This window comes from Rhinoderma darwinii, chromosome 2 (assembly GCF_050947455.1).
Source record: "Rhinoderma darwinii isolate aRhiDar2 chromosome 2, aRhiDar2.hap1, whole genome shotgun sequence".
In the NCBI taxonomy this organism is placed as follows: Eukaryota; Metazoa; Chordata; class Amphibia; order Anura; family Rhinodermatidae; genus Rhinoderma; species Rhinoderma darwinii.
In genome coordinates, this window is record NC_134688.1 from 62,065,256 (window position 1) to 62,087,720 (window position 22,465).

At 41.8% G+C, this 22,465-nt stretch overlaps 1 protein-coding gene across 1 annotated transcript in view; it reads left to right on the plus strand.

The window, feature by feature from the left end:
• The first annotated feature begins 578 nt into the window (after positions 1-578).
• The window catches only part of LOC142741709 (cilia- and flagella-associated protein 337-like), a 170,494-nt gene continuing 148,607 nt past the window's right edge, over positions 579-22,465 (plus strand). Inside the window, exons 1-5 of the mRNA XM_075851051.1 lie at positions 579-1,552; positions 5,547-5,817; positions 6,038-6,091; positions 13,802-13,885; positions 14,509-14,574. Coding sequence (XP_075707166.1) covers positions 579-1,552; positions 5,547-5,817; positions 6,038-6,091; positions 13,802-13,885; positions 14,509-14,574 — 1,449 coding nt within the window. The remainder of the gene's footprint in view (positions 1,553-5,546; positions 5,818-6,037; positions 6,092-13,801; positions 13,886-14,508; positions 14,575-22,465) is intronic.

Sequence of the window (22,465 nt, forward strand, 5' to 3'; positions counted from 1 at the left end):
TATGTGACATTAATAATATTACCTACACTCTGGTCGCAATTTATGCGCCCAACCAAAAACAGTTACGGTTTTTTCAATCAATGTTTAAACTTCTCAATAAGCATCGGTCGGGTTCGGTGTTACTTATGGGAGACTTTAATAAAACAATGTGGCCCGCACTAGACTCCTCAGCTCATTCAGGGTCAGATAAACCGTCCGACTTGTACAATATTACTCAAAAAGAAATGCTATTGGATGTGTGGCGGCTCCAGCATCCTTCAGAGAAAGATTACACCTTTTTCTCTCATCCACATAGGACATATTCACGGATAGATATGTTTTTTGCGGATGCTTTTTTGTTTAGTAGAATAATATCTACAAAAATAGGTAATATCGATTGGTCCGATAATGCGCCCATTTATTTATCCATTGCAGAAAGACATAGTACTCCTCCTGCGAACCAATGGCGACTTAACAATTATTTTCTATCTGCCCCTCAATTTGCTAACAAATCCGCTGATTTATTGCAAGAATTTTTTTTGCTCAATGATACTGCCGACGTGTCCTCGGCTACGCTTTGGTGCACACACAAAGCTTATATGCGAGGTCAATTTATCAGTATTGCAGCTAGAGATAAAAGACAGAACAATGAATTGAGATTTCAGTTGTCATCCAACATCACTCAATTAAGTGCTTCCAACAAGCTGTCTTACTGTCCACACAGGGCTGCTTTGCTCAAGAATTTACAGAATCAACTCCACCAACTTGACCTTTATAAATATGAGCAGTCCTTGAGAAAGGTAAAGGCACGTTATTATGGATATAACAATAAAACCAGCGCCTTATTAGCTTCGCATCTCAAACAGCGATCGGCTCAATCTAGGATTCCTTTCCTTTATAATAGTAAGAATGAAAAGGTATTTGATCCTCAAGGCGTAGCAAATGTACTGGCAGATTACTATGCAGATCTATATAATCTCAAGGATAATTTAGATACCCCACAGCCTTCTGTGTCCATGATTTCTTCCTTTCTACGGGACATGAATTTGCCTTCAGTCACCTCTCATCAGTTGGAGATGCTCTCTGCTTGTATATCTGAAACTGAAATCCTCCAGGCTATAAAGTCCTTGAAACCTCATAAGGCTCCTGGCCCCGATGGTCTCACGGTAGAGTACTACAAAAAATGTGGTTCTCTTCTCCTACCCCATTTATTGAATCTGTTTATTGATGTACAGCAAGGTGGTAATTTCCCTGTGGAAATGTTAAAAGCTACAGTAGTTGTTTTACCTAAACCGGGGAAAACTCCGGACAAACCGGGTAACTTCAGACCTATATCATTGCTGAATACAGACTTAAAATTGTTTGCTAAAATAATTGCGGAACGCCTAGCCAGCATTTTGCCTGATTTGATACATCAGGATCAGGTGGGATTTGTAAAGGGGAGGCCCTCATCTGATAGCACAAGGCGTTTTGTGGACTTGTTGAGCTTGGTGGAGCGAGATCGGACGCCTTCTCTGTTTCTTTCCTTGGACGTGGAGAAGGCCTTCGATCGGGTCCATTGGGGATATTTGCGGTTACTTCTAGAGGCATTTGGAATTCATGGTACGGCGCATCATAGTATAATGGCCCTATATTCTTCTCCCTCTGCATTGGTATTTACCTCTGGATGTACATCAAAATTTTTTAACATAACCAATGGGACTCGACAAGGGTGTCCTTTATCTCCACTCATCTTTACCTTGGTGATGGAGCCGTTGGCTGCTTCCATTAGGTCATCTGTTGCTATTAGTGGGATAACGGTGGGGGATATATCTCATAAAATTGGCTTATTTGCGGATGATGTGCTCATTGCTATATCTGACCCTGAGACCTCTCTATTAGAGGTCACTAAGATATTGGAGGCTTTTAGTGCAGTTTCGTATTATAAGCTTAATGTTACCAAGTCTATGGTTTTGAGTATGAATATTTCTCGTTGTCTTTTGGACTCTCTCCGGAAGAAATTGCCTTTTGTTTGGGTTGAGCACTCTTTCTCATACTTAGGAATACAACTTACCTACCCCACCTCTCTTTTATATAAATATAATTATATACCATTGGTATCTGCGATAGAAGCAGACTTATCCAAGTACATGAAGCATGAGGCATCATGGGTAGGGAGAATCTCTGCGGTTAAGATGATGATCCTCCCAAAAATACTATATCTATTTAGAAATGTACCTATTCTGCTATCGGTATCTTATCTTAAAAGACTCCAAGGTATAATTAATAAATATATATGGAAAAACTCCCGCCTTAGAGTAGCTGCGGAGGTATTATACCAGCCAATTATTAAAGGGGGTTTGGGTCTCCCGAACTTGGCTCATTATTATTATGCAGCAATTTTGGATCAAGCCAGAATGTGGAAGACTAAAGTTCCTATGAAACATTGGATTTCTATGGAAAAGGAATTACTTGATGGATTTTCTGTAGAAGCGTGCATGTGGCTATTGTCCACTGGTGCGAAAATATCTAAATCTTCTTTTTTAACGATTGATGCAGGGCTCCAGGTCTGGAAAAAATTTACTGTTATTCACCCTATAATCCCGGTGAGATTTTCTGATCTTCTCCTTCGACTCCTTCCGCTTCTGATACCTGATATCGATATCCAAAATTGGCTGTTGTCCGGCATTGAGTGTATTTCTGACATTATGGAGCGAACTCATCTAATGGCATTTAATGATATATGTCTGAAGTACCACATACCCCGTAGGGACTTCTATAAATTCCGTAGAATACGTCACTTGTTGAGTATATTGCCTCCTCTGATTGATTCCCCTAAAACGCCTTTTGAATTGTCATTCACTAATCTGGATAAAACATGCAAAGGGATATCAAAAATGTATAAGGTATTGTGTGAGGGTTTGCTTCGGGAGGAATTTCCTTGTCTGGGGCATTGGGAGAGAGATCTGGGAATCCCTATAAGTACGCAGGATTGGGAAGCCACTTTCAATCTAGCTTGCTCTCTTTCTAAGTGCGCTACACATTTGGAAGCGTCTAGGAAAATAATGTATAGGTGGTATTACACTCCTAGTCGTTTGTCGCGAATATATCCAACATCATCAGACAAGCAGTAGAAGACTGAATTCAATGAAATGCTCAGCCCTTAGTCAGTCTTCTACTGCTTGTCTGTATGTTCATTACCCTGCACATAAACCAATCACGTTCTCCGAATATTCACAGCGCAACCAATCTGAAAGTTTACAGTGCTTGGGAATAAGTGACTGGGGCAGAAGAGGATGGAGGCGCAGCCTTATATAGTGGATCGAGCGGGTTCCCCAGCAGCATTTAAAAAAAACAGGATCCTGACCTGTCCACAGAGTTTAAGGCAGCACAGAGTATTTCAGGAGCCGCGTTCTGCTCCCGTAGGTAAACGGGGTAGCAGCACTGCGAAGACCGCACAGAGAATTCATCGGCGGTCAGGATAGAACGTAGCAGCTAGATGAGGGGAACACACCCAGCTGCTAAGTGAGACACAGCAGGGCGCGCTTCCAACACAACCGTGCTGTTAGCTATACAGCTGACGGCTGTCAGCCGTGCAGTAGGATCTTGTGCGGGGTGGTGACTTGCCAATCATGTGAAGGTGTTATTGAGGACAGGAGTGGAGGAGAGGTAACAGACTGAGAGCTACGTAATGGTAAGAGCAGAGTTCACAGCAGCACAGAATATTTCAGGAGAGGAGAGTGCAGATGTTGAGGAGTGTATGTTCCTGACGGGTCACTGATTGGTCAGCGTCATACACATAAACACGCCCAGTTAAAAACACAATACACGCCCAGTTGGACATAACGAAGAAAAAAAACGCCCAGTTGTCCATTTCAAAGCTCATTTGCATAAATATAAAATAGCTCATAACTTGGCCAAAAATGAACGTTTTCAAAAAAAATAAATAAATTGCTGTTCTCTACATTGCAGCGCCGATCACATGCAATAGGAGATAGGAATTTGAGAATCTGGTGACAGAGCCTCTTTAACATGGGTTCATCTTTTTTGTCACCATACATGGCCATGTTGAAAGTCCAATAATCAGATAGACCTACAGGACGGGCAGGTATTGGATATATTCACATTTTCCAGATTTTGTATCTGACTGTTTCTTAATCAGTTTCCTAATCAAAACACTTATGTTCCAGGGTGAGGAGTTCACTTTTCCTTCTGTCAGGTTAAAGAGGCTCTGTCACCACATTATAAGTGGCCTATCTCCTACATAATGTCATCGGCGCTGTAATGTAGATTACAGCAGTGTTTTTTATTTAGAAAAACGATCATTTTTGACGGAGTTATGAGCGATTTTAGCTTTATGCTAATGAGTTTCTCAATGGACAACTGGGCGTGTTTTACTTTTTGGCCAAGTGGGCGTTGTGGAGAGAAGTGTATGACGCTGACCAATCAGCATCATACACTTCTCTCCATTCATTTATACAGCACATAGCAATATAGCTATATCGATATGTGCAGCCACATAAACACACCATAACGTTACTGCAGTGTCATGACAATGAATATACATTACCTCCAGACAGGACGTGATGTGTATTCAGAATCCTGACTCTTCGCTAATACAATCCCGACACTACAGCACAGCAAGCGTAATCTCGTTTGAAATGACAGTTTAAAGCGTAATCTCGCGAGATTACGCTTCCTGTGCTGTAGCTTCGGAATTGTATTTGCGAAGTGTCAAGGATTCTGAATACACATCACGTCCTGGCTGGAGGTAATGTATATTCATTATCAGGACATTGCAGTAATGTTATAGTGTGTTTATGTGGCTGCACATAGCGCTATAGCTATATCGCTATGTGCTGTGTAAATTAATGGGGAGAAGTCTATGACGCTGATTGGTCACTGATTGGTCAGCGTCATACACTCCTCTGTACAACGCCCACTTGGCCAAAAAGTAAAACACGCCCAGTTGTCCATTGAGAAACTCATTAGTATAAAGCTAATATAGGTCATAACTCCGTCAAAAATGATCGTTTTTCTAAATAAAAAACACTGCTGTAATCTACATTACAGCGCCGATCACATCATGTACAAGATAGGCCACTTATAATGTGGTGACAGTCAGTTTTTCTGAATTGCAAATGTTCAGAATCTGGCAATATTGTTTGTTCTAGACTTCACTCATGATGTGGTCATTAATTGGTCTACCTATATCTTCTAATATGATAATCTCACGCTTCTTTTCCAATTAATGTAATGTTTATGGGCCGCTCCTGAGATTACTGCGTGAGCTTTATTATATATTGTTTAGATAGAATGATTCAAGAAATTGTAAGGACTTTTGCTGTAAACAAGAAATTGGCTGTAGTCACTTGGATGGATACATGCAGATATTACCTTATGTGCAATGACATTAATACAAAGTACAATACAGACAATGCATAATAATAAATAAATATTTATATAATGCTATATTTTTACAACCATATACTTTTTCAACCAAAACCATATAATATAATGACAAGAAAGGATTTAAAGCATTGTTTTTTTTCTGAATTACTTAATAACCAAATCAGATCATTTTACAGTCTTTTCAGTGAGATAAGACAAACTGTTGCTGCTTCAAACCCACCTGTTCCACAAAGGGCCAAAACTGCTGTGGGGGCCACAAGGGGCCAGACGTTGTCCTCATATGATTACACAGGAGAAGCTGGAGCGCAGATCCAAACTCCTCCAGAATGGCTGGAGAAGGAGATGATACGCAGGCAGCAGAGACGGTATTCCCTAGGACTTGTGGATAATGTCATGGAAAGTCTTCAGAATTTCTCTGACCCAGCCAGGAGCCTCAGAAAAGAGAAGGTACATAATACATGTATTCATATTTGAAAATAATTTTTGTTGATCCAGAGCAAGGGAAACTAAAGTCCATCAAGACCGAAGAACAAAATATTGTGAGAAAAGCAAATCCACCCTGAACCATTATTTTGCCCCACAATCCAACAAAGAACCATTTTAAAGTATAAAAAGTATTAAAAGTATAAATGAAGTCATCTTTTATGATATCATTTTATTTCCACAGTTGGAACAAGAAGTGACTCTAGAGCAGCTGCATAAGCTCAGGAAAGCTTTTGAGGTATGTGTCCTCTGTTGTCATATATATGGACTTCAGACACGTAATTTCTTGGATTAGAGATGCTACACAAAGTGGCTCCTGCTTGGAGGACTCGGTGTGACTATGCATTACATTGTCACCCAGACATCTGTTAACTTGCATCCACATACAGCTTCCCCTGTCAATGACTTCTGATCTACAGAGTGGCTGCATTTTTAAATGCGTTGTCCATGTACACGTGTGGCTATGCTGCCCTACATATACATACATGTCTTGGACTGGCTTGGATCTGGTGTTTATTCTAATTATATACCCTATATAAGAATAGTTCATTAACCCACACCATAGGGATTAGACATGGATTATTCTACTAGACATTACATATGGAAAAACGTCTTCTACATTGTACATATTGGTTAGGTTAAGGTAAAGGGGGTTTCTTTTGAATTTTTTACCTATATACAGAAAATTCCCTTCTGTATATACATGCTATAAAAATTCTGTCATTATCACTAAGTTACTAGTGGCTAACCTATAAGGGTATGTGCGCACACACTAATTACGTCCGTAATTGACGGACGTATTTCGGCCGCAAGTACCGGACCGAACACAGTGCAGGGAGCCGGGCTCCTAGCATCATACTTATGTACGATGCTAGGAGTCCCTGCCTCGCTGCAGGACAACTGTCCCGTACTGTAATCATGTTTTCAGTACGGGACAGTTGTCCTGCAGAGAGGCAGGGACTCCTACTGTCGTACATAACTATGATGCTAGGAGCCCGGCTCCCTGCACTGTGTTCGGTCCGGTACTTGCGGCCGAAATACGTCCGTCAATTACGGACGTAATTAGTGTGTGTGCACATACCCTAAGAATTAAGTTTTTGTCCATGTGGTTACTCTGGCTGCTGGTTGGAAAAACCTTGATATACGCAAGCACGCACTTACGCTGGCAGCGTTGTGACCATGTCAGGGCCGCTCAGTGTGGCCTTACCCTAAGGCTCTGAGACTCCATCAAATCACAATGAGAGCCATTATCCACAAATGAAGAAAACTTGGAACAGTGGTGAACTTTTTCAGGAGTGACTGTCCTCATCAAGAGCACATCGACGACTTATTCAGGAGTTCTCACAAAAGAACCCAGAAGAACATATAAAAAGCTGCAGGCCTCACTTCAGTACACACTGCATTTTTAATTGCTGATTATGATGCGGAAACCGCATCAGAATCAGCGCCAAGAAACGCCCAAAATTGCCCCCTCATTGATTTAAATGGGACTCAGAGGTTTTTGTTTTTTTAACCTGCGTGGCTTTTAACCTCTTGCGTGGAAAAAAAAGTGGCTTGCTTTTCTTTAAGCAGTTTCCACTTTTGACCTCCCATTGAAAACAATGGAAGGCAGAAAAAACCTGTGGTGCAAAAATTTGAAAAAAAGGGGCAAACATCACTGACAATTCAAAAACAGCTTCAAATTTCCTGAAGGAATTTTGAGGCAGATTGTTTTCTGCCTGTCATAAAAAGCCGTGTTTTTAAAGACGGGCACGTAAAAAACGCCCCGGGGGAACGGTAGGCCGTTTTTCCCATTGAAATAAATGGGCAGATGTTTGGAGGTGTTCAGCCCCCGTATTTACGGCCCGAAAATAGCCCGTGGGAACATACCCTTAGGGGGTTAAGGCCGGGTTCACACGTAGCATAAAAACACTGCAGATATTCCGCAACGGATTTAATTGCGGAAAATCTGCAGTGTATTACAGTAGCAGCAAAGTGGATGAGATGTCAACAAATCTCCTCCGCACTCTGCGTAGAAAAACCTGCCACAAAAACGTTCATTAATTGACCTGCGGTTCGTTTTTTTAAATCTGCGGCAAGACAATTTATGTTGCGGAATTGCTGCTTTTCTGTTGCGGGTTCTCCCCATTGAATTGAATAGGAAAGTAAAACAAATAGGCTGTTTCCGTAACTGCCATTCACTTCTATGGGAGTTACGGAAACAGCGTAGTTCAGCGACATTTATGGCATATGCCATAAATGTCCAACATGGGCAAACCCCTTTAATCTTGTAAACTAGATGATTTCTCATCCACATCTCTATAATTACCTCTATACTGTATAGAATTATATTCAGCCTGTCACTATAGATGTCATCCTAGCAAGGAGTATGTGTACTAATTGAAAAAGGAATAAAGGAACAGCCTTCACTACACTGCATATTTTAAGATGATAATCATTCATATGTCCAATGATGGATTAATCCATCATCCACCCCTGCTGAATACTGACAATCTCATCAGTAAAAAGTTTAGGCAACTGTAACTTCCTATGTCTTTCTGGGAGAGTTTTTGTGATTTTATGTTGTATGTATGTCATACCTGCAATACATTTATAAATCATATTAAAATAAATCAGGTCTTTAGGCACACTTTGAATAACCAAATATGTATTTATTCTCACTGTCTGTTATCAATGGATACAGTAGATAAATGCAATCCTACCTAGTTGATGATCCCCCAATTCAGTTAAAAAACAATCTTTTACAAAATTATTGCCAATAAAATATCTTAAAACTGATTTATAAATTGGTAATGATAGTAATATAGGAAAAGAAAAATGTAAAATAGTAGTTTTTAAAAAAAAAAAAAAATGTTATTTTAATATTTTTCATTATTATTATCCGTACCAATTTCAAGGGGTTTTATGAAATTAATTTTGCGATAACGTGTTTTTTTGACCTGAATTGAAGGATTGTCAATTAGGTAGGATTGCATTTATCTACTGTATCCCTTAATAACAGACAGTGACGATAAATATATATATATGGTCATTCAAAGTAAGAAGCTGGCTGGGAATGATGACGTCACCCACAGGTCCTTCAACCTTGGCGTCGGAAGAGAGAAGACACCACAGCTCCAGGCGTACAGTTGAATTTTCAGCAGCATCACCATGTGCAGGTAAGCATAGTAAACTCCCTAGAGACGAGCATATTAACCTTTTGGACGCCTTTCAGCCGATGTATCTTCTTTGTCCGACGACAAGGTTGAAGGACCTGTGGGTGACGTCACACAGTGTGTCTTTAGTGAAAGAAGCTGGGTGGGAACGATGAGAAGTGTATGATGCTGATTTGTCAGCGTCATACACTTCTATTCACAACGCCCAGTTGGTAAAAACACAATACACGCCCAGTTGGTAAAAACACAATACACGCCCAGTTGGAAATACACGAGAAAACTCGCCCAGTTGTCCATTGAAAAACTCATTTGCATAAATATAAAATTGCTCATAACTTGGGCAACAATTATCGTTTTTAAAAAAAACAAAAAAAACTTTGCTGTTATCTACATTGCAGCGCCGATCACATTCAATAGGAGATAGGGATTTGATAATCTGGTGACAGAGCCTCTTTAAGGCCAAAACTAGGCTGCGTCCTTAAGGCGTTAACTCTAAACAGGGCCCTCAGCTCCCTATGTTGTATTGTGCAATGAGAGAGTAACCCACTTATAGTTTTGTCACGAGTTCGTGGACCCACTGGGCCGTACCACCTTGGCGGTATAGCAGCTGGCCAACAGGGTGCAGGTAACAGTACATAGTTTGTATAGGGTACCTGTGGCAGCTCGGACAGTAGCAAGGCAGTGTAATGATGGGGTAGGGAGAAAGACAGGTGAGCCCTAATCTACCCGCCACTCAGTCCCCGCCTACCTGCAACGACCCGCCCTAGGCGACGGGGTACAACTGGGCGACGGTCCCTAAACTCAATAGGTGCACGACAGACAAACAGACAAGGGTACAAAGAAGCCGGGGAAATGGGAAAGTTGCCCACGGGAACACCGTGAGCAACAAGCGAGGTGAACGAGCCGAGTCAAACCAGGAGATGAGCAAGGTACAAAACGCAGAGCAGAAGAGAGGTCAGTAAAGCCAAGGTCAATAACAAGCAGGGCCAGGAAACCAGCAGAGAAGAATCACAAGCAAAGGAGGAACAGGAAAGGCAGGTATAAATAGACAGAGGCCGGGAGCTAGCTCCGTCTGGCCAGGCTGTGATAGGCTCTCCCACTCCTAAGCCTGCCATCCTGAGTGGTGGAAGATGGAGTCAGTCTCACAGACATAGAAGCAGGTGCAGACTGATTACCTATGGGCGTTGACACAGAAGCTGTGTCTGGCAGATCCTTTACAGGCAGGCTCGGCTGGGACTAGGCAGCAGGCAGACGTCAGGCGTGGTGCAGCGGGACAGGCGTTGTATGCAGCACAGCACAACCACAACTCAGCATGGTACTTGACCATCATAGCACGGGATACAGGATACAGGTACAGGAAACACTGGGAAGTGGAAGACACTAGGAGACCATTTGCATAGACAAACTTTGGGTACGACAATGACGCTCAGGCATGGGAGAAAGGGACTGGGCCCTTCTTATAGCCCAGGGAGCTCTGGGAGCAATCAGCTCAATCTCCCACCTGTGTGCGCTTCGGCTTCTTAAGGCTGGACTGACATCGCGAGCGCACCCTGGTGGTCACTGTGGAACAGGACGGTTGTATGTACAGACATTTCTGGAGAAAAGGGCGTCGACTGGATGAAAGGAGTTCGTGGTCAGCGACCACGGACCATACAAGTTTCTACTAGTTTTTAAATGATGTATTGACAAACCATAAATGTTAATATACAGTATATTAATCCCTTAATCACCGGGCCATAAAAGGCCGTAATGACCAGCTAAATGTTGCCTTTCATCAGCCATAACTTTTTTATTTTTTCATTGACCTGGCTGTATGAGGCCTTGTTTTACTCGGAACAAATTGTATTTTGGTTTTGTGTACTTTTGGAGTAGAGAAAATTAATTGTGTAAGCTATAGAATTTATTTTCAGGGCGTAAATATAGGAAAAAGCGATTCTTGCCATTGTTTTTTTTTTGTTTATATTTTATCCTGTGCACGTTTCATGCTAAATAATCTGTTAAATTAATTCTTCAGGTTTTTTACGGTCGTGTAAATACTGAATATGTGTAGGTTTTTTATTTTTATGTAATGTAGGGGCAATAAAATATATTTTACTCAAAATAATGACTTTTCTTTTGGGGCTTATTTTATTTATTGATTTGTTAAAAAAAATGTTTTAAATCCCATTAAGTGATAACTTTATTTACAACTTTATTTTTTACTTATAATGTATTAGCATACTCTTGTATGCTAATACATTACACTGTGGCTCATTGGCCTCTTCTACAGCGACGCCAAAAGATGTTGCTGTAGACCAGGGGTCTCAAGCACGTGTCCCTCGGGCCGCATGCGGCCCCTGTGGCTGTCATCTGCGACCCGCGGGACACAGAGCCGCTAGTACAGACTCTGTTCCGGGACTCTGGAATGCCCTGACATCGCTGTCCACAAATGGACAGCGATGTCTGGGGCTTCCCCAGAGCTGGAGTCCCGTGCAGAGCACTAGTATCGGCTCTGCTCCGGGACTATATGGAATTCCCTGACATCACTGTTCATATATGGACAGTGTGTCAGGGTCTTCCCCAGAGCGGAGTCCTGGGCAGAGCGCTAGTATCGGCTCTGCTCCAGGACTCTGTGGAATTCCCTGACATCGCTGTCCAGGAGCACAGCTGGAGTCCCAGGAAGAGCCTATTAGCACTCTGCCCGGGACTCCAGCTCTGGGGTTGCCCCTGATATCAATATCCATGTATGGACATTGATGTCAGGAGCAGAGCTGGAATCCCAGGCAGAGTGCTAGAAGCGGCTCTGCTCCAGGACTCCTGGTCTGGGCAAGCCCCTGACATCACTGTCCATATATGGACACTGATGCAGAGCCTATACTAGTGCTCTGCTCCGGAACTCCAGCTCTGGGGTTGCCCCTGATATCACATTCCGGTCCAGGAGGATTCCCTGATATCACTGTGTATGGACAGTGACGTCAGGGGCTCCAACAGTAGAGGAATCCCCAGCCAAAGTGTCGGCAACGCTCTGGTTGGGGATTCCACTCCTAGAGGGAGCCCCAATGGAGCTATCTATTTGGGGTGTGTGTAGCATTATCTACAGAGGGCACTGTGGCAGCATCTACAGAGGGCACTGTGGCTGCATCTACAGAGGACACTGTGGCATTATCTAGGGGTGGGTTGCATTATCTACAGAGGGCACTGTGGCATTATCTACAGAGGGCACTGTGACATTATCCACAGAGGGCACTGTGGCATTATCCACAGAGGGCACTGTGGCATTATCCACAGAGGGCACTGTGGCATTATCTACAGAGGGCACTGTGGCAGCATCTACAGAGGGCACTGTGGCAGCATCTACAGAGGGCACTGTGGAAGTATCTATAGAGGGCACTTTGGCAGCATCAGCATCTACAGAGGGCACTGTGGCAGCATCTACAGAGGGTACTGTGGCAGCATCCACAGAGGGCACTGTTACATTATCTAAAAAGGGGCTGCCCAATCTTGACATGTGTGTCTGCCAAACACTGCTAACTGAGCCGCCGGACTGCATTTAGCGACACTTAAACTGGAAAACTGGATTGTTGAAATAAGCACGTGGAGAATTCTCTCAAATTTTAAACCTAGCGGTATTATTATAGTAATGTAGTGTTATAGTAGATCAAATAACTAAATGATTAATAATAATTTTGTATTGTATCAAATTTGAAAGTAATATGGCCCGTCAACTTCTCATTTTTTCTATGTGGCCCACTTACCCGGCTGAGTTTGAGACCCCTGCTGTAGACGAAGCACCTTCATTGCCTGCCGTCAAAAGACGGTGGGCGGTCGTTAATGGGTTAAGTTAGGCTTTGTTCACATCTGACCTATGACTTTGATGTATAACAGAAGCCATAACACTGTGCCACATTCATCATACCATAGACCGAAGCTACGCCCAATATATCCCAGTGACTTATAGGGGTTTCTGTCACTTTGATGACAAGAATAGTGCTAAATGCTGCTCTAATCTTGCCAAAGAAAGTTACAGAAATCTTGACAGAAATGAAGATGGAATCTCATAGCACAAGGTATGAACATGGTCTAAATCCCTGCACCAGGATATGGTGACATTTAGGAGAATCTTTGCATGTAAGGTGCTATTGTCTATGTAATAGTGCTACAAAGTAGTACCTTACATAACATTGTGAGTCTTTGCACTACTTAGGCTTTACATCTGTGTTTATCCTTTCTATGGGGCACTCATCACTTTTTGCAGCCCACCATGCAGCAATATTCTTGCTATTAAAAGGACAAAAACCTTTACTAAACCCTAACAGCAGACCCCATTATAGGGAAAGATTCCATTGTAAATGGAAGACATAGTGCAGCTGTGAAGCCTTATAGATATGAGAGCCTTATATCAATGCCAAATGGTAGTGCCAAACTTCTTTCACTTACAGCTCATGCACATAACCTATCCTGCGGAATTAAAAAAAGTATTTCCCAAAGAGTGTAAAAAAGAAGAAGTCATCTAGGTTGATGCCCCAAACCAGCTCAACTACACCTTTGTCTTACTTAGGAATGTACAGTATATATTATTTACTCTGTGATCATTATTTATAGGCCTATTTTTTTCTGTTAGTTTTCTTATAGGTTTACATTTCTTAATCTAAAAAGTAAATAATCATGTACATAAGTAATCTCTGAGTCATTCTTGAACATGTTCCAAAATTCATACATTTGGATGAGCGTGTTTGTAGTGCAAAGATTTTAAGGGAGGTTTTGGTTATGAAGTGATTCACTTTACTGTAATAAATTTAATTGGTTTATTCTAGGAGCTCGAAAAGAATGGGCATAAATCTCTGGATCTGGATACATTTAAATGGGCAGTAAAGAAAAGCACAGGATTACGAGCAACTGTGAGTAGGGATTTAGTACCTATTGTTTAATAGATTGTATGACTATTCTCAAAGATATTTTATTTGTCTGATAGACAAGACTCATTTAAAGGAGTGGTAAACATAACAAACATACTCCCCAAATACCAAAAATATCCATTGTACATTTGAGCTACTCTTGGTTCTGAGACCAGACCTAATCAGGATGCTCTCTCTGCCTCTCTCCCAGCAAAAAAATGCCAGCACAATCTCAAGCACGATTTAGCAGCTGAATTACATCCAGCCTATCAGTTTCATGTGACCAAACCTTTGTTTTTCTATGTCCCAGAAGCAACATACACATGAGATATCTGTCAGCCAAATTCCTTTTCTGCCAACAGTTATCTCTCCCAACTCCCCCAAACAACATGCAAACTTGGTTGAGTCAAACGTGCATGTTTATTTCAATAGAGTGAGGGAAATATGCCGCTGTCAGACACTTGGAGCAGTGACATCACTTTACTATTTACATCTCATAGTTCATAAAATTCTAAATCTACCTAAAAGATGGTGACCTCTCATGTTTTTAGCCAATAAGAAATATAGCTTTATCTACTGCCTAAATTACTACAGTTATCAATATATTTGTTTCTTTCTCTTTTCAGAGTGATGAACAGATAGAAAAGCTGTTTATGAAAATAGACTTTACAGCGACTGGGTATATTCAGTGGGTTAGTATTTTATTGAACGTAAAAATGAGCCATCAGCAATCCATGCATGCTATGGAAGTGCAGCATCTGAGATCTTAAAGTGGCTGTCCACAATACTTTTTTGCTAGAAGGATCCCCGATGGTAAGCTGATCCTAGCAACCAAATATAATCGGCATTACACAGTTCCCATTGAAATCCATGGACTGTCTGTGTAAGGCACACATATCAAACATAAGGCCCACCACCTCATTTTATGTGACCCGCGAGGTCCCATGCATGTAAAAACCTACATGCAGCGCCACAACAGCAGGACTTCTAAGTCCGCATGAAACAGGTGATTTTTTTTCTGCGGTCCGTAGTGTCCGGCAGAAAAAAGCACCGTCTGGGATTTAGTTCTCCCGGAACATTGCACTGCAAAGGGAAGAGTAGGCGGCTGCGGGCATATATTCAATCTAAAAATATGCAGGCCGCGGCCAAGTGAGTAAGTCTGAATGAGGTGAGTGTCGGGAGTGGACTCCGGAGTCACTTTCTCTCATTGGGGCTTGCTGGACTAAGTGGCTGTGTAATAGGTAGAGTTATTAAAGCGGAGTTGAAAAGAGGAGTTACAGTCCCTGTAAGTACTCTTCTTCTTTACTTTTACTTTTGAATTGTTCACTGTTTTTTTGTAACTGGGATAATGGACAGCAAGATTGGAGGTTTTCATCAGTGCACAGTTTGCCATATGTATGAATGACTGGAGCAGGAGTTCCAGGTTGAATACTTCTGTGGCAGATGTGAGCATGTTGTTCACCTGGAAGCTTGCATTAGAGACCTGGAGGAGCAAAATGCAACACTGAGGGCGATAGACAATCTTGAGCAGAGCTCACTGTGCAAGGGTAGGCCTGGAGGGTGAAAACATGGGTCAGCAGGACCAGGTAAGTAGCTGGGTTAATGTAGTTAGGGGCAGTAGAAAAGGGTCCAAGAAAAGGAAGGCCAATCCTGTTTCTCTTATTCCAAGCAAAATTGCCAAGTTGGGTGATGATGCGAGGGTGTCAGTCTCAAAAATGGCAGCCCTAGTGGATACTGATCTCCCTAACAGCCAGGGGAACAGCCCAGCTAGTATTCGGCTAGTAATGCAGGTAAAGCTAGACAATTAGTAGTTGTAGGGAATTGTACAATCAGGAAGACAGATATAATAATTTGTCGCCGAGACCGCCTCAACTGAATGGTTTGCTGTCTCCCTGGTGCCAGGGTTCGGCATGTGGTGAAACGAGTGGATAAATGACTGAGAGGGGCTGCTGATGATCCAGCTGTCGTGGTCCATGTGGGTACCAACGACAGAATACAGGGTAGGTGTAGGAGCCTTAAGAATAATTTTAAAGAACTAGGCTACAAGCTGAAGGGAAGGACCTCCAAGGTAGTATTCTCAGGAATTCTCATGCGCATCACAGGAAAGACAGCGGGAGCTCAGGGAGTTAAATGCATGGCTTAAGTCTTGGTGTAGAGGAGAATGCTTTGGGTTCCTAGAGCACTGAGCTGACTTTTCATTGGGGGTACAAACTGTATTCTGCAGATGATTTGCACCTAAATGGAAGGGGGTCCGCTGTGGTGCTGAGGGAAGGAATTGTAGCTGGGGTGGCGGAGTATTTAAACTAGGGCTGAGGAGGGAGGTCAATGTAGAAAATAAAGGGGTAGTTAGGTTAGAGAGGGGTCAGACTATATTGGTGGGGGGAGTTATAGACTGTGGGGAGAGGACTAGGCAACAGGATAAGAAGATCCTTTTGTTACAAAACAGCAATGAAAATAAAAATGCCTAAATAATGTCAAATAATCAAATTTCTGATACCAAACGTGACAATTCGAAATACAAATTAAAGTGTATGTTCACAAATGCCAGAAGTCTAGCAGGCAAAACGGGGGAGCTAGAGGCCTTGGTACTGGAGGAACATATAGATATAGTTTGTGTTGCTGAAACATGGCTACACTCTTCACATGACTGGGCTGTAAATCTTCAGGGTTTTACACTGTTTCGGAAAGACGGGACAAATAGGAAAGGCGGCGGTGTATGTCTGTATGTGAGAAGATATATGAAGGTGGTGGTGTATGTCTGTATGTGAGAAGTGAAATGAAGGTGGTGATGTATGTCTGTATATGAGAAGTGATATGAAGGTGAGTGTGAAAGAGACAATAGTGGGTAAAAGATTGTGAGGAGGTTGAAACCTTGTGGGTGGAATTACAAAGGGAGGTAAACACTAAAAAAAAATTACTTTTGGTGTAATCTATAGACCCCCCCAATATAACTGAGGAGATGGAAGGTCAGTTATATAAACAGATGGAGCGGGCTTCACAGGCTTGTACTGTTGTGATAATGGGAGATTTTAATTACTGGGATATTAATTGGTGTCATAGTTCGGCTTCAACTGCGAAGGGGAGAAATTTCCTCAACCTGTTGGCAGAAAAATATTATGGCCCAGTTTGTGGAAGACCCGACTAGAGGTGAAGTTCTTTTGGATCTGGTAATTTCTAATAATGCAGAGCTTGTTGGGAATGTCAATGTTCGTGAAAACCTCGGTAACAGTGATCAGAATATAGTTATATTTTACCTATACTGTAAAAAACAAACACAGGACGGGAGGGCAAATACACGTAATTTTAAGAAGGCCAATTTCCCCAGGATGAGGGCTGCAATTCAGGGCATAGACTGGGAAGAACTAATGTCAAATAATGGTAAAAATGATAAATGGGAGATCTTAAAATCTACATTGTATAAATATAAAGCAACATTTATTCCTATAGGTAACAAGTATAAACGACTAAAATTAAACCCCACATGGCTTACACCTTCTGTAAAAGAGCAATAAATGACAAAAAAAAGTGCATTTTAAAAATACAAATCTGAGGGTACATCTGTAGCCTTTGTAAATTATAAAGAGCTTAATAAAATCTGTAAAAAGTTATAAAATCTGCAAAAATACAAAATGAAAGGCAGATGACCAAGGATAATAAAACAAATCCCAAAAAATTCATCAATTATATAAATGCAAAAAAGCCAAGGTCTGAACACGTAGGACCCCTAAATAGTGATAATGGGGAGTTGGTCACAGGGGATCAAGAGAAGACAGAGTTACTAAATGGGTTCTTTAGCTCTGTATATACAACAGAAGAAAGAGCAGCTGATATAGCCGATTCCAGTGCTGTTAATATATCAGTTGATATACTGAATTGGCTGAATGTAGATATGGTCCAAGCTAAGTTAAATAAAATAAATGTGCACAAGCCCCTGGGCCAGATGGGTTACACCCTAGAGTTCTTAAAGAGCTTAGTTCAGTTATTTCTGTTCCCCTCTTCATAATATTTAGAGATTATCTAGTGACTGGTATAGTGCCAAGGGACTGGCGCAGGGCAAATGTGGTGCCTATTTTCAAAAAGGGCTCTAGGTCTTCCCAGGGTAATTATAGACCAGTAAGCTTAACATCAATCATGGGAAAAATGTTTGTGTGGCTATTGAGGGACTATATACAGGCATATGTTCAAAAATCTTATTATAAGTGACAGCCAGCACGGTTTTACTAAGGACAGAAGTTGTCAACCAGCCTGATTTGTTTTTATGAAGAGGTGAGCAGAAGTCTAGACAGAGGGGCCGCTGTGGATATAGTGTTTTTGGACTTTGCAAGGGCAATTGACAGTGTCCCTTATAGACGTCTAATGGGTAAAACTACTTGGTAAGTCACATTATTATCATTTAGGATCATTATTTCACATAACTTTACTTAGACATTGCTTTTTGATGGACTGTTTTAGTGTCCTTAAATTTCCATTTCAGTTTTCACCACTACATTGTGAAAACCATTAGGCCTTGTTCAATACCAGGCGCGTAAAACGCATCAAAAACGCACCTAATTCCTATAGTCAATGGGGGTCCTAATTACGTGCCCAAAAAACACGTCCAAAACGTATCAAAAAAACCTGTAATTTAAAAAGTGCTTCGCAAAAACGCTAGCGTTTTTGACATGTTTACACATTGGGTTTTTTGAGCGCCCTGTGAACAAGACCTTAAAGAGATTGTCTGACGACAACAGCCCCCTTTTAGGGCATATGGTGGAGCTGGCACGTCCATCAATGACATGTAATGCTATATTTCCCCTGTAAGGGCCGCTGCAAGGGAAATGTATAGCCAAACACGGCTTACCCTGGTGATAACAGCTTATCACCAGGAGCTAGAGAAGCCGGGTTCTTTTTTTTCTTTCTAAATGGGGTTGTCTTTGTGGGACAACCCATTTATGGTATATTCACACAGTGCTGTTTTGCCGCGGTTTTTGCCACGTGGTCGAAAACCGCACCAAAAAAAGCATGCGTTTTTACGGCGGCTTGCCAAAATAGCAGAAAATCGTGGTAAAAAAGCATGCTTTTTTTTGTGCACTTTTCAGCCGCACGGCAACAACCGCAGCAAAAACACACAGTGTGAATACACCCTAAGGCCCTGTTCACACTGAGGTTTTTGCCGTGGAAACCGCGTCAGAAATCGCCATAAAAAAGTTCCGAAATCGCCTCCCATTGATTTCGATGGGAGGCGGAGGCATTTTTTTCCCGTCAACGGGGAAATAAAGCAACATGCCCTTTCTTCGGGCGTTTCCATCTCTGACCTCCCATTGACTTCAATGGGAGGCAGAGAAAGCGTTTTTCGCTGAATTTTTTGCCCACGGCGCTCAATGATCAAGGCCAACGCGGCAAACGGCAAAAAAACTCAGTCTGACCAGGGCCTTAGGCCTCATGCACACGACCGTAGTGTTTTTCTGGTCCGCAAATTCCAGGACCGTGTTCCGTGAAATGTCATCCGCAGTTCATCCGTATGTAATCCGCAGTTCATCCATATGTAATCCGCAAAATGCGGATGAAAAAAAAAAAGCCTAGGTAAAACAGGATGACGACAGAACTCATTCCCGGTCGTCGCCTAGCAACATTTCCGCAAATCCGCAAACTGCGGATGACACACGGAGATGTATCCGCAATTTCCACGGGCCCATTGACTTTTATTGGCATGTCCGCATCGAATTTGCGGCCCGTAATAAGACATGTCCTGAGTTTCTGCGGCACGGATTTGCGGACATGCGGAGACCCGTGAAAACACGGATAGTGTGTATGGGCCCATAGAAATGAATGGGTCCGCAATTCTCCCGTGGATTTGCGGGGGAATTTCGGACGCAAAAACACGGTCGTGTGCATGGGGCCTTAAGCTGATTTAGATGGAAATTCACCCCTAACAATAATAATAATAATAATAATAATAATAATAATAATAATAATAATAATGTGCGTCGGAGGGTGAAGCGGGTGAACACCACAAAAACATACTTATGGGTCAGTAGCTTAGTTCTTTGGCATCACAGTTATGCCTTTCCTTTTCATTTTGGATACTCATCAATGCAACATAGGTCTGATATAGCTCTTATTGATGCTTTGTATACCTACATGCTTTGGATGTGCAGGACATTTAATTTCCATTGCACACTTGACATTTACGTTCTTTTACTTGTGCCAGGTGCTTTATATTGTACTTTCTCCCATATGTATATACTCTGGTGTATGTGATCTCCAACCTACCTCTTTGGGTTACCATTTTTATTTATGTCTTGTGTTCGCGTGTCTTTTATATTGTGGGCGTAGTTCCAGACCTATTTTTGTAATAAAGATATTTTGTATTTTGATTAATACATGCTTCATGTTTCTTGTTGATACCTTCCCATTAGTAAATTGAATAAGCTGATTTAGATGGAAATTCACTCCTAACAATAATAATTAAAAAAAATGAATAATAATAATAGAGAAACAATGGTTATGTTACAGATTAAATTGATCTTATATTGCAATGTTGTTTTAGGATTTAGGGGAAAATTTATACAAAACTTATATATTTCTATAATAGATATGAAAATATGTTTTGGCTGTAGGATCATTCCATGCCTCACATTTCCAGTGGTGGTTTTCTGCTTATTGGCTATTCATAGTTAACAAACTGTGTATTTAATTTAGAGCTATAGAAAAAGTTTTCTTTAAAATGATCTCATTCCTGGGAGATGTGAAAGATAACTAAATCCCCCATTGATTTTAATTGACTTGAGGAGAAGATTATGAGGAGTACACGTTTATCAAATGAATCTTCTCTGAGTATTGAGGCATAGGCTTATTACATTCTAGAACTGATTATACATATTTCATGAAAATACATCAAACCTCACACCTCTCTTTTGTATATCTTCAGCCCACTTAATATGTAGTCAACGTCATAGAGAACAACAAAGCAACAGACCTCAGATGAGAGTCTGTTATTTACAATGGGAAATAAAATCTCCATTCAGTTGTATTACGTGATCAGATAAAAGCTGTATATTCTATTGAAGAATGATATGTAGCTGGAGTCCCCAAGCAGAGAATCAGCTAGCTCTGCTCTGGGACTCCAGTACTGCTCCCGACATCACTGTCCATATATAGACAGTGACGTCAGGAGTTTCCTATCGCTGGAGTCCCCAAGCAGAGCATGAGTTAGCGCTCTGCTCTGGGACTCCAGCACTGCTGCTGACGTCACTGTCCATATATGGACAGTGACGTCGGCAGCAGTCATGGAGTCCCCGGCAGAGCGCTAGCTGATGCTCTGCTTGGGGACTCCAGCGATAGGCAATGTGCCAGTCCCTTTTGGTCATGTGCTTGATAACACGCCGGCACGAACGGCACAGGAAGCAAGTCTTCAGTCATGTGGGGCTGTGTCGGCGCGTTATCAATATTACGAAAACTACAGGAATTCCGGCACCACTTCATCAGGTTTGAACCCCACAATTCGGTACAGAGTTAAAACTGAAAGTACATTAGTATGTGACTTATTTTTTGATGAAAATATAAATCCCAAGCAATTTTTGGTCCCTGGATAACCCCTTTAAAGGGACACCCTAGAAAATTCCCCACCTCCAAAACCCCATTAAGAGGGTCTTCTAACTAGCCGTTCATGATTTGGACACTCAGGTTCTGGCAGCAGTTTTCATGACCTGCCTGCGCTCTTGCATAAGGTATAACTTATGGCATGTGCATAGATAACTGCAAGTTATTTCCTATACAGATTCCCAAGCAGGACATGAAACTGCCGCCAGGACCTGATAATCCAGGCTGGCTGCAAAAGCGTCTTCCTAGAAGACATACCTGGAACTCGTGGCATTTTGGAGGTGGGCTTGTAGCCTCCACTTAATGAAAAGCTTTCACAATTAAAATGTAATTATAAAGGTGAGTATTTTTGTAAATTCTTTGCTTTACTGTGTTTTTTAGTGATTGGTTGCAGCAGTTCCCTTTTGGTATGGCACGTCATCACTGCAGTGATGTTAACAGAGACCACTGGTGGTGTACCACGGGACTATCAGAGTGGGCATATTTCCTATTTTAACCAATCAGTAGATGCCAGAATATTTTTTTTAAATCTGCCAAACGCTTGTAACAACTTAGGGGCTGTTCACATAATGTTTGTGATGTCCGTTTAACGTGTATGCCGGGAAGGGTCCCGACATACACGCTAAACATATCCATAGAGGTCCATTAGCCTGACGGAGGCCAAAAGAGTGTCCTTTTGGCCCCCGCTGGCCAGTATATGTTGGTGTCCTGCAAATAAAAAGTGTAGAATAGTGTTGTAGACTACGCTATTTCATACCACGGTATCCAGTAAAAAAGTATACATGTAACGGATGCCATAATAGCCTATGCGGGACGGATGCCATTTAATGGCATCCGTCACAGACCTCCATTATACGGATAAGTTGGGAAGTTCCAGTGATGTAATATATGGACAGTTATCACTGAAGCTTCTCCCAACCGGAGTCTAATGAAGGCTGTCACTGTGGTCTGGGCTTTACTGCCTGTGGACTCAGAGTGCGGATTCCCTTTCCAGCATCTTTG